The sequence below is a fragment of the Pholis gunnellus genome (genome assembly GCF_910591455.1).
Source record: "Pholis gunnellus genome assembly, chromosome: 15".
Classification (NCBI taxonomy): Eukaryota; Metazoa; Chordata; class Actinopteri; order Perciformes; family Pholidae; genus Pholis; species Pholis gunnellus.
The window spans coordinates 15,996,945-16,011,945 of record NC_136542.1 but is presented as its reverse complement, the minus strand read 5'-3'; the positions used below and the strand labels follow the sequence as shown (position 1 = coordinate 16,011,945).

The 15,001-nt window shown below is 41.1% G+C and overlaps 1 protein-coding gene across 2 annotated transcripts; it reads right to left on the bottom strand.

Moving 5' to 3' along the window:
- Positions 1-234: 234 nt before the first annotated feature.
- Positions 235-13,164, bottom strand: LOC306707385 (galactocerebrosidase). Of its 2 annotated transcripts, none has more exons than XM_079174824.1 (17): positions 13,009-13,164; positions 12,786-12,854; positions 12,649-12,712; positions 11,453-11,566; positions 11,008-11,147; positions 9,732-9,770; positions 9,376-9,503; positions 6,511-6,666; positions 6,047-6,171; positions 4,889-5,016; positions 4,605-4,694; positions 4,434-4,523; positions 4,201-4,345; positions 3,583-3,763; positions 2,853-3,016; positions 2,171-2,247; positions 235-1,060 (listed from the first exon to the last, which is right to left on the bottom strand). In XM_079174824.1, the coding sequence occupies exons 1-17, from the start codon at positions 13,147-13,149 to the stop codon at positions 914-916; spliced, it is 1,998 nt and encodes a 665-aa protein (XP_079030950.1). In that variant the 5' UTR covers positions 13,150-13,164; the 3' UTR covers positions 235-913. The 2 variants fall into 2 exon arrangements, with proteins under 2 accessions (XP_079030950.1, XP_079030949.1); XM_079174823.1 differs by lacking the exon at positions 9,376-9,503 and adding an exon at positions 7,649-7,779.
- Positions 13,165-15,001: the final 1,837 nt, after the last annotated feature.

Genomic DNA, 15,001 nt, shown 5'->3' with positions numbered 1-15,001 from the left:
AGCACACACAAGTAGAGGCCCAGTGTTTAAAAGTGGTTCTTTAAACAAAATGAAGCACCCACCCAAATATATAAAAAAAGTTTTAGTGCCATTAAGAAAGAAATAAGGGCTGACAGCAATGGAGATGGAGCAATCAACACAAATCACTGCATATATTGCATTCTGTATGTAGGCCTTCTCGATGTTGTGAAGAAATGGCAAGGGAATGTTGAAGCCAATTATTTATCAACCAGATGAAACAATAACAACCCCTTTTTATTTTACACATTTTTAGATCATTACAAAGCAAAACATTAAAATATATTTTAAAATCTTCCTTAAAAAACTGATTTACAATTATATCACAGTGTTAAAATTACATTATGTGCCTATTATTTCCTCTTAATTCTTGTCACACATTTTATACAGAAAAACAACACCTTCATTGATGTTTTTGAATTAAGCTTTGACTGTCTGACATCACATTTTATAATGTCAGCACCCTAAAAGATGGGACAAATCTTGAGTATATTTTATTGTGGTGATATAGATGTAATTTATGGTGTTATATAGGGCTGCTTAGCAACATTCTGACACCGGTGCGTGCCTCCCTTTGTGCGCTGCAAGCCGGAGAGCAACCACTTGGTTTGACCGTTTTGAAAATGTTGTTTTTGAAAGGCCCAATGCCAACAAATATGGATTGACGCAGAATATTACACTACATTCGGACAGAGGCAATTACAGAGACGAGGACTGAGTGCTGCGCTCTGTGTCTGTGAGAGACCACAATGTTTCTGTAAGTAATTAATAATTTGAATGTCAACGTTATTAATGAAGCTTCAAACTATTCAGTACAGCCCTACACTGAGGTGTTGATACATTAAATTGATCAAAATATTCACATTTTAATGCAAATATTTTTTTCACAGTTAAATCAATATTCTGCCACCACAGCAAAGTTATCAAACTGAGCCAGTTCAAATGAGTGTGTTCCTATGGCAGCCCAGCCGTTTTTTGGTGTTAGTACCACAGCGTTCTTCCACAGTGGGTATCCATTCAGCAGCCCCGACGCATACTGACCCTACAGGGGAGAGGGATCACAGTGACAAGTTACAGGAAATACTACATACGCTTCATTAGATACGCACATCAACTTCATTAGATACAGTAGGACTCTATCTGCTTTGTCACATGCAGGCAGTGGTGGGCCGTCAGGGCCAGCTAAGCCTTCTCTGCTGGCCTAAACAGAATCACCCAATATGGGGACGATATTGTTGATTGTCATAGTCTTCAACCAATCAGATCTTTAGTTTGACATGTTGGGCGTATTCTTGGATGTGCCACTGCCACCCAGGTAGCCTGCTAAGTACGTCTGCATTAAAGTGAGCAGTGATTGGTCAGTGGGCCAGCGTGACTTTTGTCAAACAGAAAGCTAGCAGAAGTTAGTAGTAGTAGTAAGAGTTCAGATTGAAACATATGTAAGAGAAGTTATGACATTTTTTGCATTTTGCTTGGTGTAGATTCATTTTTTTAACGGTGTTCCTGGCTGACGGCGTTGCACGTCTTATGGCTGGGAATGTGTTTCATTTTAACCTCTTGAACCCCAGGCCTATCTTTAGCCCTCTGCTCGAAGATTTCATACCCACACTCAAAGGGGCTTATCTTGCTAACTACAAGGTCTATTTGAATAATTTCAATGGAATTATAACACTAACACTTGTGATAGTTTGTTAATATGTGTACATATCAGTGCATATGTTACTGGTAAAAACAAAGTTTGTTTATTTTTTGTATTATGGAAATTATAGTGTGACCTGCTCAATCATTTAAAGCTATCAGCTCGTTAAAGAACTCTCAATATTTTACTACAACAACACTCAAGTAGGACAACAACTAATGATTATTTTCAATGTCAATTAATTAGCTAGATAGCAAAAAGAATAAAATGTGCGATTGTGGTTTAATCAAACTGAATCTAATCTAATCTCAAAGTCTTCATGAGCACTCTTCAGACTTCAAAGTATTTGGATTCAGTCAAGCTGCTATATTCTTTGGTCTTTAACAACATATTAATCATTATGTCAAGTTGCCAAAAGCCCACATTTTTTAATTGGACACAAAGTATAGTATAGTAACTTTACAGTCAGTGTAAAAGCTTTCCAAACATTAAGAACCTTAAGTCTCCACTTACTTCCACAGTGAGTGATAAAGTGTGCCAACCATACGCTCGGGTACCAGACAGTCCCTCCGCAAGTACAGTCTGTCCAGCTGATGACAAAAGAGAACAAAAAACAGTGAATGGCATGTACTTAGGTCAGTCAACATCTTCAAAAATATGTTTATTTACAACTGTTATCAGATTACTTTTTATTTTCTTTTTCTTTAAAATGGACTAGTTTTATGGTAATCTGTACTTTTCTTAATATCAACTAATTCCATTAAAATACCAAAACCAAGACAGAAAAACAAGTGGAAATGTGCTCTCACAGTGATTGACAGGCATTTTAAAGCAATCCCACATACTCACTACCCCAAATACTCCAAATGTGGATTAGCCCGCCACTGGAAATATGGCCAGTGGCCAGTTTTTGGAATTCACTTTGGCTTTTTTAAATATGAGACATACATTTGTGAGCTGTCTTTAAATATGTAAGTATCCAGAGCCACAGACAGAAAGTCAGAAAGTATTGAGAGAAGAACTAACACATTGTTGATTTTGGTCTCCTTTGTTGACAACAAGAATTATAGAATATTGCTTTCCGTAATCTTTAAATGTCTACCCAAAAATCAGAGAACATTTTCCAATTGAAATATTTCCAAATTTTTGGTCGATATAATAAAATGTGTATGAAGCAGAGGGTGATACTACTGACCGAGATCATTGGTAACTTTGTATGTGCCGTCCGCAAACACCCAGAAGAAGACTCCTTTAGCACTGCGGACTGACTGGCCTCCTTTATCCACCCTGGCTGCTATGAACACACCACCAGCCTTAACGCTCTCCATGAAGACATCACATGAGACCGTCAGGTTCTCCCTGTAACATCACAGTGTGTTATGTTGGATGGACTTCTGGCACGCTCCTGGATTACACACAGTTAAAGCTACTACAAGGAACTTTCATTTTGTCTTGAGTTTTGCGGTCTCTGTGGACAAAAGCAGTAGTGTTTGAGAGCACCAGAGTCCCTTTAGAAAACCTCTCATTTTACAGCAGCAGGGTCTAACAGTCTGCCCTGGTTCTCCTGTGCCTCCTTTGAGTCAAAGGCGGCGGCGAAGCAAGACCTGGGTCAGCCCATAGTGACGAAGGCCCCAATATGGTCTGAGCTGAAGGAGATTCTGGTCACCCTGCATGATTTCGACTGATTTGGAACGGAATCTGACCCGGTGTCATAAGTGAAAGGCATTAAGAATATAGAAATAGCCAATCTTTTTGACGATGGTCTTGTTTACTTATGTGGGTCGAATAGAGGCATCAGCATTTTATCAAGATTGTTTCATAAAAGTTCCTAGTATAGTAACTTTAAGTAATCTTATGTATTCTCACTGGGACACCAGTGCTGAAAACAAACAATATGAGGTACTTTAAGGTACCATTCCCCTCACCACTGATGGTCTCCTATGACACTAATGGTCTGGTCAGCGTCAGCCACCCATGTGACGGGTCTCTCAGTCACAACCTGTCGTAAGGTGAAGACGTGAGGTCCGGGGTCGGTCATGTTGATGTAGTACTCGAACACCCCCGTCTGGTCAGCGAAGTCTGGAGCCTCTGAGAAGGGAGGGTTTCCTACAGGAGGTCGCATACAGACAGAGAAGATGGATGGAAACTGTTAAGGTATCAGGATAAAGTACATGGGGAAATACAATAATTACATCAAACTGTTATTATATTTATTAACACACTTCGAGAAAGCTCATAGTTTCCACTATGGCCCTGTCTTTAACATTAAATTACTTTTTACAAATAAATTATTTTCGGAATTAAACTTTGGTTCCTGCATTTTATTCAGTCTTTGATTATACCATTCTTTCCAAAAGGATATAATTATCTGGTTTCACTTCAATTGGGGAAAAAACATAATCTATTGCTCTTATTGTGTACTATAACTTAGGTTGTAGTTTGTTCCAGTGAAATAATTTCCTTGTCTGATATAAATCTATTAAAATTGTATGATATTTGAAGAATTTAATAAGCGACTTGGGTTCTGTACATGCCGTACTTACGGACGTTAAAGTCGTCCTTGTAGACTTTAGGGAAGCGAGCAGAGGGAGGGGAGTCAGGGTAGCGGCCTTTCTGCCCTGTTGTAATGGTGGTGAATGTGTAAACCTCATCTTCAGCCAGCTCCAAAGTGAATGATCCATCTAAAAGCTGAAATCATGTGATAAACAAACGTGTCAAAAAAACTGGTCAAATTGTTATTTGGTGCAAACACTTTTTTGCAGGAGCAGTCTTTTACCTTCTGTGGAGTTAGTTTCTCAAAGAAGGAGGACTTTTTCGTTTTGAAGTTAAACTGTGACCGCCAAACTTGGAGCTCCTTAATGGAGGCCTAGGAAAAATAACCTAGAATAAGACAAAAGAACCATTGGCTAATTGTAAACAGTGTGATGAAGACCGCAGAGGAACTTACAAATGATCCCTTTAGCTGGAAAGTTGCATTCTGGGATGTCACATTGAAGGGAGGGAGCGGAGGTCTTATGCACACTGAATGATCGTGAGTCTGTAAATTGTTGTTAGTTTTGTGTAAAATAGTACAAGAGGCTTAAAACATGAAACTTAAAAATGTAGCTCTCTTTTATTTTCTGTTCAGCTACACCCTTAACAACTTTATAACATCATTCTTAAAATACAGAACCAGAGGAGGAAAACTTTGGAAGCAAAAAGTCAAAATCTAAATCGGAAAGCCTAACTTACCATGGTCTCTATGACAACAGTAAGGTTTCCTTTCCCGTCAGTCAGCGCTACATAACTTCCACCTTGTGCCAGATGTCCAACAGTCTGCAAGTAGCTCCATCCTGGCTGGGTGAACTGTGTGGTGTGGGCTGCACAACATTGTAACATTTAGTTAATAAACTGTTTCAGATGACAAAGATTTTTTAAAACAACATTTGATCAACATTTTCACAAAGATTTATTTCTTTAATGCTGTGTTCACACCAAACGCGATGGACGCGGGGACTATTTGTGTTCATTCGCGTGACGCTGTGGCGCGATAGCCTATCAGCGTTGAGGTGTTTCTTCTGTCATCACTGACGTCCTGCCGTTGTTGAATCAGGAAACAAATACTGTAGCCGTCTGTGTTCACCCAGAGCTCTACGATACCTCATATCAGTAGAGACCGGACCAAACTATGTGTATAAATGTGTGTGTGTAAACCATATGGTGCAAACAATGAATAGACACTGCCGTATTTACGTCTAGATGACGTTATTGTGAGTGTTGATGGAGCTGCTACAATGTTAGCATAGCCTAGCACTGATCGATCTGAGCTCTATTGAGAAAACAAGTTCAAATGGGCATCATTACGTAGTTATTTCGGAGTCCCTTTTTGTCGGTTTATTGCCGTTAAATCACAGCCAAATCAGTTTATTTTGTGTTCATACAGCTGTAGTAAACAGCCGACGTGTGGCTTGCTAGACACAGTGAATACAGCTCGATGAAATCCACGGAGCTCCTCTGGACTATGTTATTAACCCAGACATGACGGCGTTTAGTTTCCCGTGATATCTGGGACTTCCACAACACGTACTAGGCAGAAATAGAGGTTCTTTTTTCCACGGTTGATGGCGGACAGTTGAACGGCTTTCAGGCCGATAAGCCACGCCCCCTCTCCGGCGCATCCAGCGAGAATGAACACAAATAGTCCACAGCGAGACCGGCGGCGCGAATGACACGATTAGCGCCGCGTTCATCATGTTTGGTGTGAACACGGCATTACTGGCCAGCCAGGCTAAATGATCCTTGTTATTTGCTGCATTTGGATGTATGCACACATCCCCTCTCTAATAATTGCTCTGGGTGAATAAGCAACATATTTGCCTTATTGGACCTTTTTAAATGAATGGGTTTCACCTGTGATCCAGATAGGAGACTCCACCACATAGTTGCTGCTCCAGGGCTCCTCAGCCGTCATCAGCCCGTCTCTGCTGAATGGCAGATCCTTATAGTAGCTGGCCACCAGGTTCCAGGAGATGGTGCTGGAGGAAGAACCAGTCATCAAGCAGACAGCTGCACACAGCGACTTAACCTAGGCTCTATCTGCATCGTTACAGTCACTCCTTACCCCACCATGGCGTCTGCTTTTTTTTCTTATGTTTGCTGAAACTAAACCAATATGAAACTGGGTACAAAAAAACTTCCTTTTTCTCTCAGAAGTTAATAAAAAACAAATGGATGCCGAGTAATTCCCTACAAGCATATATTTCATTTATTAAAGTAAAACATTTGATGAAATTCTACAATCCTAATGAAAAAAACACATTTGGACATAAATGCTCGTCGTTCCACCACAAAGCGCTGCTTGTGTATTTACTTACGCAGTCATGAGTCCGTTGACGTAGTTCTGGTTGAGGATGCGAGCCCAGCAGCCTCCTCCCACCTCATCGTTGAAGGTGCTGTAGTCCTCTGACGACCACAGCTTCTTCTGTGTCTTCAGGGCATCCTTCACTGAGGTGGTGCCTGGGTAGTGAGCCCTGAATGGCACACCAACAACACACACGGTCAAGGTCCCTCAGTGTCACACCAACACTCAAGGTCAGTATGAGAAGAGATCTGAGCTCTAAGCTGACATTGCAGTTACTATACTTTGCTAAGCTAGTTAGCTAGCTTTAGCAGGAGTTGAGCTGTGGGGTTTTCTTTCGTCCACCATGATTAACTTAAGCCTCATTTAGTTATGTAGAATAGCAAACTGAAATACGCAGATGTCAGTTCATCCAAATGCATATTTTCAATTACAGATAACAGCAAAGGAAATTACTAAGTCCTTTTAGCGTTAGCAAAGGGTAGCCATTGCTATCTCAACAGCCAGCTTTTCCTTAAAACCTCTTTAACTCTAGCCCTATTTTTACTTAAGATTTGATAATTAATAAATAAAATATATAGCCCATTTCAAAGTGCTTATTTTGTTAAATGAAGACAGGTACCCAAAAAAACAATCTGCCGATCAGCTTACATTTGTCTCTTAACACAAATAAGCATTAACGATTGGGATGCCTTAAATTCGGAAACTATATAATTTGAATCCACATATGTAGAGAGCAGGACATTTATATATGTATACACATTATACAGTTGAAAGATAAACGTGTCACTGCTGTCTGGTGGACAAACTATAAAAAGAAGACACCGTTTCAAAATGCTCCAAGACATATCTTTGATATTTCTGTACCGACACAAAAGTGATTAAAATCAGCAACAGAAAATATGATTGCTGTTTCTTTAGTAGCTTAAAAACACAAACAAATGGAAGAAGATGCTCATGCACTCACAGCAGACCACAGGCACATTAATATTGCTAGTAATGTATATCACACCATGCAGGTACATACTATATTCCCAAGTCTTTATAGATGTGCACAGATTCAGCACATGCATCTCCTGTTAACAGCTCAGTGTTAGAGACAATTCTCACAAGAAGCTGACAGCCGAGGCTGTGCATGCAGACGATGGTCCTACCCTATCACGTCTACGGCTCTGCTGAGCTCGGGATCTAGCAGCAGAGACAGGACTACGGGCTCCCACAGGTTGTCACTGGCTATGATCCTGACTGTCTCCAGGCCACTCTTATCCAGAGTGTACCGCAGCAGCTGGTACAGCCGGTGACAGTCACACAGGAAGACAGAGAGCAGAGGAACACACAGACTTTAGCAGTAGTTGCTGCGACCGTGTAAAACTGGAACTTTGGAAATAAAGAGAACGGACTTTAAAGCTGCTTGTACTCTTTTTTTTTTTTTTTTTTTTTGGCCACTTGGGGGCAGCCAGCCAAGCATCTGACATATCGTCATCTGATTAAGTTGATATGGCTAACGTGTTTGCACTGTGGACTATCATATTTATTAATTCATTTCTGGGAAACTGACAAATGTCTAATATTCACTCTCCTGGTTTGGTCTCCACCAGCTACTGAGAAAATGATCTGAATGCTCCACTATGTTCACCAGCTCGTCTCCAACTGTGTCTGCCATTTGGATGGGTGGTGTGAATTTGGTTTATAAGAGCTTTTTGCACACAACGTCTGCCTGCTACAATTGAAAAATTAAGTTATTAGAACAGAATTTGTGGGCTGGAAACTTAAACTAAAACTAAAACTAAATCGAGGCTAAAACCCTTTGTAGAGTGGATTGTTGAGGCTAAATATCAAGCACTTCCCAGAGTTTAATCTGGGGACATGATTTCAAGTTACTCCACACGTAAGAAACACCGTTTTTGTCTTTTCAACACAAAATTACAAAATGAGAAAGATATAAAAATATAAAAATAGTGTAAGTAAAGGATAACTTGTAAACACGTTTTCCAGTTGGAAGACATCTGGTGAGCTAGCATTTGCTACCCTGCTACGTATGGGTAGCAAACGCTAAATCGCACCCTGTTTAACTCTGATAACCAGAGACGTGATCCTATCACCAAACACGAGAGCTCAGATCAGTCTGCAGTCCATCTTTATCAAAGATGCTCTCTCTATATTTGCTACCAGAGAGCCACACAGTGTGTACGGCTACTATTCACATCAGAGTTTACATGACTGGCGACAGAATGTATCGAGACAGCCATCATCTGAATGCAGTTACAGTCTCGCAACAGATACCGGGTTTTTTTGAGCATTTGATTGATTCATTGATTGATGTCAGGATCTAATCAAAACACAAATGTTTTTGAGGAAGATTACCAACCCCATCTTTAACTTAAACATATTGATTAGTGCAGCTTTAAAACCACTTGCAACATCGCATTTTGCTTTGTTTTACGTGATGGCAGCAGAATACTGTACAGTTTAATACATAATGGTAAAAATGCCATGCTTTATAGAAAAATACTCTCCCATGCACATGGACGCACTATATAGGAGGATGCACATATGCAGCTTATCAAGTTAGTCCATGATTGAACTGTCTCTTTTAATTAGCAGAAAAACAGCCACAAACATTCAGCTTTGAGGAAGTACAGCAGATGGATTTGTAGAGAAGAAGATTGTTGCATGTGGACATTTCACCATCTGTGCATCACATGTTTAGTCAATCAGTTGTCAGGGATTACATTGTCCTTCGGTGAACTCGCAGCACACGGTTGAAAACCCCACACCTTTACATTGTGATTGCACTGCCATTGGATCAAACGACTGACTTTGCAGTGAGAATTTTATATGTTGCAACTTCTGAGTGTGACATCGAGCCAACTGTACTCACCCAATCACCTCAACAGACTCATTAAGGTAGGGGTCAACGAGCATAGAATTAGCGATGCTCCAATCGCCGTCTGCTGCGATGATGCCAACACCGGTGAGACCAACTTTATCCAGCGTGTTCCGGAGCACCTTGGCAACAGAGACATGCTCTCAGAACAACCCAGCTAAAAGTCAAGCTACAGCTTCAGAAGGATCTGGACCAGTGAGATTTAAAATGCATCTCTCACGTGGGACACGACTCAATGTTGGTGGCTGTTTTTCCTCCTTTAATTTACAGTTTCGGCTGACCTTACCCATAACGCACATGCATCAGTCAAATGAATGAGACGGCATTAAAAGATAGGAGGTTAGGGTTACCTTGATGTACTTGCTGTCATAGTTCCTCTCATTCCAAATCTAAAAAGAAGAAAGTGAATTTCAGTTACACAGCAAAAAAACAAATCTATTAAGCAGCATTATATGTTCAACTTTTTCATGCAAAAGGGTTCCATGTGAACTATAGAGCTGCATGGTGTAACAGCACCTACACTTACTGGAACATTGTCCCAAGCATTGAGCATTTGATTGATTCATTGATTGCTGTCAGGATGTAATCAAAACACAAATGTTTTTGAGGAAGATTACCAACCCCATCTTTAACTTAAACATATTGATTAGTGCAGCTTTAAAACCACTTGCAACATCACATTTTGCTTTGTTTTACACGATGGCAGCAGAATACTGTACAGTTTCATACATAATGGTAAAAATGCCATGCTTTATAGAAAAATACTCTCCCATGCACATGGACGCACTATATAGGAGCATGCACATATGCAGCTTATCAAGTTAGTCGATGATTGAACTGTCTCTTTTAATTCTTCACGCCCAACAGAAAAACATTCTGGATTTGTAGAGAAGATTGTTGCATGTGGACATTTCACCATCTGTGAACCACATGTTTAGTCAATCAGTTGTCAGGGATTACATTGTCCTTCGGTGAACGGTTGAAACCCCACACAGTATAAAACATGTTACCTGTGTGCCTGATAAATTAAAAAAAACACTATAAATTGTGAGGGAAATATCTTCATTATCAGACTTTTGGGTTGCTGGAATTTTTTTAATAATAATTCCTGACAACAACTGTCACAGTAGAGTTGTGGACAACTGTGACGACATGCAGACACCAATCTGTAGAGAGTTTAGAGATACACAATGTCTTATAGAGCCTCAAGCATTCAGAGTGTCAGAGTTCCTTTCTCAGAACATCACCCCTACCCAGGCATGGAATGTCAATTATGTCATTCTACAGGAATACTGTGAGCGCACAACTCCAGTAAGTATGTTAAGGTAGAACCAGGAAGTTAGTCTATAAACTGTGTTTGACAGTTGTAACACACACACACACACACACACACACACACACACACACACACACACACACACACACACACACACACACACACACACACACACACACACACACACACACACACACACACACACACACACACACACACACACACACACACACACACACACACACACACCTTAGTTGAAGGTTTGGGCTGATCTGATAAAAAAGGAGGCCGTTCTACTTTGCAGTGTGGAGTTAGAACATGAATGAGATTCAAAGTAAATGAGTACGTACCCCAACATACTGAATGTCCAGGTCGTGGTACTGCTTTGCTCCGAGGATCCAGTTCACCACGTATGCTGCAGTGATGTCTGGGAAGTCATAGGGCCAGTTCTTACCATGGCCCACCCAACCAGGAAACGCCCAGGGTAGACCTACGTGAAGACACCAACAGACACATGCGAGATGAAGATGCATTGTGTAGCATCAATGGAATATCAATGTCAAACTAACGGCCTCCACAATACAGTGATTTCTGTCCGAGTGCACAGTAAGACCACATTTCCCATCAGCCTTGTTTACCACTAATGAATGACGCGTTGTAAAAAGGCATGAAAAAAGTCATCATACATCCAACCAGGTGTTCTTGATATCATTCACAGGAGGTAATAAAGTCATATTTAGATCAATAATTGAGCTCACTTTTACCAGCAGTTTGTTTGACACTGTTCTTTCTTACATATGAGTGTGATATTTGGGTTCCTCTTCTTGGCCTCTTTCATCAGCCACCACTCGTACCCTCGGAAGTAGTTCTCATCGTTCTCATAGTGCATGTGTGACGGCTCCGTTCCATCTGCAATGTCAAATTCATGAGATAACAACAAAAAGAACCCGTTTCTCAGTATGTCGTCTAAGGATCCAGGATTTATCCAGGGCCCTGATGCAGAACACTTTCTTTCATCTCTCTATTTGAATATCAAAGCAGTCACAATACACTATATGACCTCTGGTGTCCTGTCAAGAGGTCTGTTGTTCTGAACATAGCATGGATGAGTTAGATGGAAAACAATACAGTTTCACTACAATCACACTGGAATAGGAGTCTCTGTCTGTCTGAGTCGGTCCTCCCTTTTCTCAACAACTGTGCAGACGATTGCAAACTCCTCAGATCTACTGGACATATAGTTTAGGAGTGTATTATGTACACATCGTGTAGTGTATTGAAAGGGGACCCCCTATTAACTGAACCTCTGAACGGCATGCTGGGTACAGCTGGCTCTCCGTCGCTCACCACATTACGTTCGAGAACAAATGAAGAAAGAGAACCTAATGCACCCAAATCACGCTTATTCTCCAGCATTGCTAGGGGATGCAACCAAGTCAGAACAGGTGTATTGCTCAAGGCCTATGGAAGTGTAACGTTGAGTGTGAAGTTGTTTGTATGAGACTTTCTCAAGAAAGCGGCAAACAGCAGCACCACCGCGGGTCACTGCAGGTCAAGCAGTCGGCCGTTCTGAACCGATGTGAATGGGCCCTGCACTAGTAAATGATCTACAAGTCTCTCCAACACATGATGCAGGAACATAACCCCAAGTTGTTTACATTTTATCACTTTAATACTTTATCCATTTTTATATGGCCTCGACAATACAGTGATTTCTGTCTGAGTGCACAGTAAGACCACATTTCCCATCAGCCCTGTTTACCACTGTATTTAATGTGAAACACACTCATTTAGCAATTTTCAGCATATTTTGGGATACATTAGGAAACATACGTTCCAGTAAATGTTAGTGCTCTATTAGTCAAGTCACAGAAAATTAAATCCACGGATATTTTTTGAAGAGAAAAGGAAAAGCTTTTAAGCTTCCACCTCCTTAAATGTGGGGTTTTGCAACTGTATTCATAATTTGAAGTGTTACCAATATCACTCACCGGTAGTTTGAGCGTCTCCTCCAATCTCCACCTTCAGTATATGCAGAGAGGCTCCAAAGTTGGGCTGAAACAGAAACAGAGCGGGTTTACTTTGGGAAGTGAACGCTGCAGTGAATGAACGGCTCGCCGGGTCCTACCTTAAAGAGGTAGTCTAATATCTGGCTGCGGTAGGGCTCAGCATAATTGACCAGCAACCGAGACGTCGCCTAAAAGGAATAAGTGGATCAAATATGGACATGAGAAAAAGAGAAACGATAGCCTAACATAAATATACAGGCAGCTGACGTTAACTTTAACTTATGTCCTTCTGCGGACAGTGTCGTAACGTTACCAGGAAGTAGGAAGTATAAACGGACTCACCCCTCCGCCGCTCAAACCTCCAATTCCGTCAAAAGCTCTCCCCAAGCCCTCTTTATCTGTCAGGACGTAAGTCTGAGAGGAGCACAGAGTCAAACACAAACCCAGAATCAGAGCTACCGCCGCCAGCTCTCTGTGCTTCATCCTGCCAGACTGCTGGACGCTGTGCGCGGCGGCTGATGTGTATTATTGTGTCTATCACGTGACTGCGATGCTGAGAACTCACGTGATCTCCAAGACCACCTCCGGTTTTTAAAAAAGTTTTTACTAGTTCAGTTTTTTTTTCTAAATAGATAACAAAATATGACAAACTATCATTTTTTTTTTGTTGATCAAGTTTCTTTGAAGATAAAACATAATATTTAAAGCTACAAGGAACTGCAATTTTGTGTTGATTTTGGAGGTCATTGTGGTCAAAAGCGGTAGTGTTTCTCAGCACCGGATTCCGTTTAAAAAAAACTCTAATTTTACTGCAGCAGGTTCTTTACTATCCAAAGAGCCGTTTTGCCCTATTTTCCACCAAATAAAATTCGTCTGGAGCCGCAAAAGCTATTTGATGTCAAATTTCTCGCCACATACCAAGCATACAGGTAAGCCAGCATCGCTGGCAGTGAAAGCAAATTAATACCTCCCCGCAGAATTAAACTCTCCATTTTCCTCCGTGACTTTTCTTCTTTCCATTGATAGTTTATCCAGGGCGGACCGAGGGCGGAGGTCTCCAAATCATGATCACTGAAGTAGGCTACAAGGAAAGGCGCCTTACATCATGGAGTATCGCGTAGCGCCGCTCTGTTTGATTATTTTACCATTTTGCTCGACAGGGTTCGAATCCAGGTTGATGCTATCTTTCCATAAATATATTTTCTTCAATGTATTTCTTCATACGTGGCTGTGATGTAGTGCTCACTTATACAATCTTAATCCCCGCAATATATATGAGATGTGGCTTTTAGATCTCCAGCAATATGTTTGTGAGTGTTTGATGAATCTGGCAACAGAGACAGAAAACAGCTGCTGCTGTTAAATGAACACAAAACACGCACTGAAGGGAAACCAGTAGGTTTGAAAACCAGTCAGACTGGCACCCACTGCATGCCCAGTGCACGTGAATAGTCACGTGATATTCGTTTTCAGGCGTTTTAGTCTGGATCTCGAAAACAATGCTGAAACGCCGTGTGGACGGAGATAGTTTTTGTTTGTTAAAACTCGTATTAAACGTATTAGTGTGGATGTAGCCTCAGGGAGCTGCAGCAGACAGGCCGAAGAGCCGCGGGTTTGCCGACCCCTGGGTTAGACTGTTATGTCACAATTATATCGTTTCAATAAGATAATTTATTAAATGATTACTGCATGTGAAAGCAGTTCTTGGAACAGCCAGTCGTGATTGGTGGACGTTGGCACAGGGAGATCCCAGGATAGACATTCACAAAAAGAACAGGGGTCAGCCAGTCAACAAGGTCACCACAGGCAAACTGAGTCCTGAGAAACAGAAAGCACCATGCAGGAAGGAATGGCCTATCATTCGACCCGCCATCTCAAACAGGTTGCTTTCCCGAAGCACAGCGGCTGCAGAGGGAACCCGATGTTCTTTTTCGCCTTCAAAAAGGCTTGTACGAGCGGCAGAGCCTTAATTTAAAAAAAGGAGGTTTAATTAAAACGAGCATTGACAAGGGGTGTATTTAAATAAGCTGAGGCAATAAACATTCAGGCTCTTGCTATGGATAGTGTTGAGATATCATATATCTCAATGTCCAATACATGTTTGACATGGCCAATTAAAATATTTTTCTGTGAAAAGATAATGGGTGACAGACCAGCTGTTTCTGGAAGGGAGTCAACATCCCTCTCTTTGTACACGTGCAAAGCAGCTTCAACTTACACACGAGCGGTGAGCGCTTCAAACCAAAAGTGGCCGCTTGGCAGATCCATTTCAGAACAGACTTTGACTGCCAACGGAGTGGTTGCATAAAGACTAAAGATGCATTAATAAATATCA

Bases quoted from the DNA above. Each gene is read 5' to 3' on its own strand.
- LOC306707385 (XM_079174823.1), bottom strand. From the start codon at position 13,149: ATGAAGCACAGAGAGCTGGCGGCGGTAGCTCTGATTCTGGGTTTGTGT. The intron at 7,780-9,731 runs GTAACCCTAACC...CGGCTGTACCAG, and splicing joins ATGACAGCAAGTACATCAAG to CTGCTGCGGTACACTCTGGA. The intron at 2,248-2,852 runs GTCAGTAGTATC...TTTTGTCATCAG, and splicing joins CAAAGTTACCAATGATCTCG to CTGGACAGACTGTACTTGCG.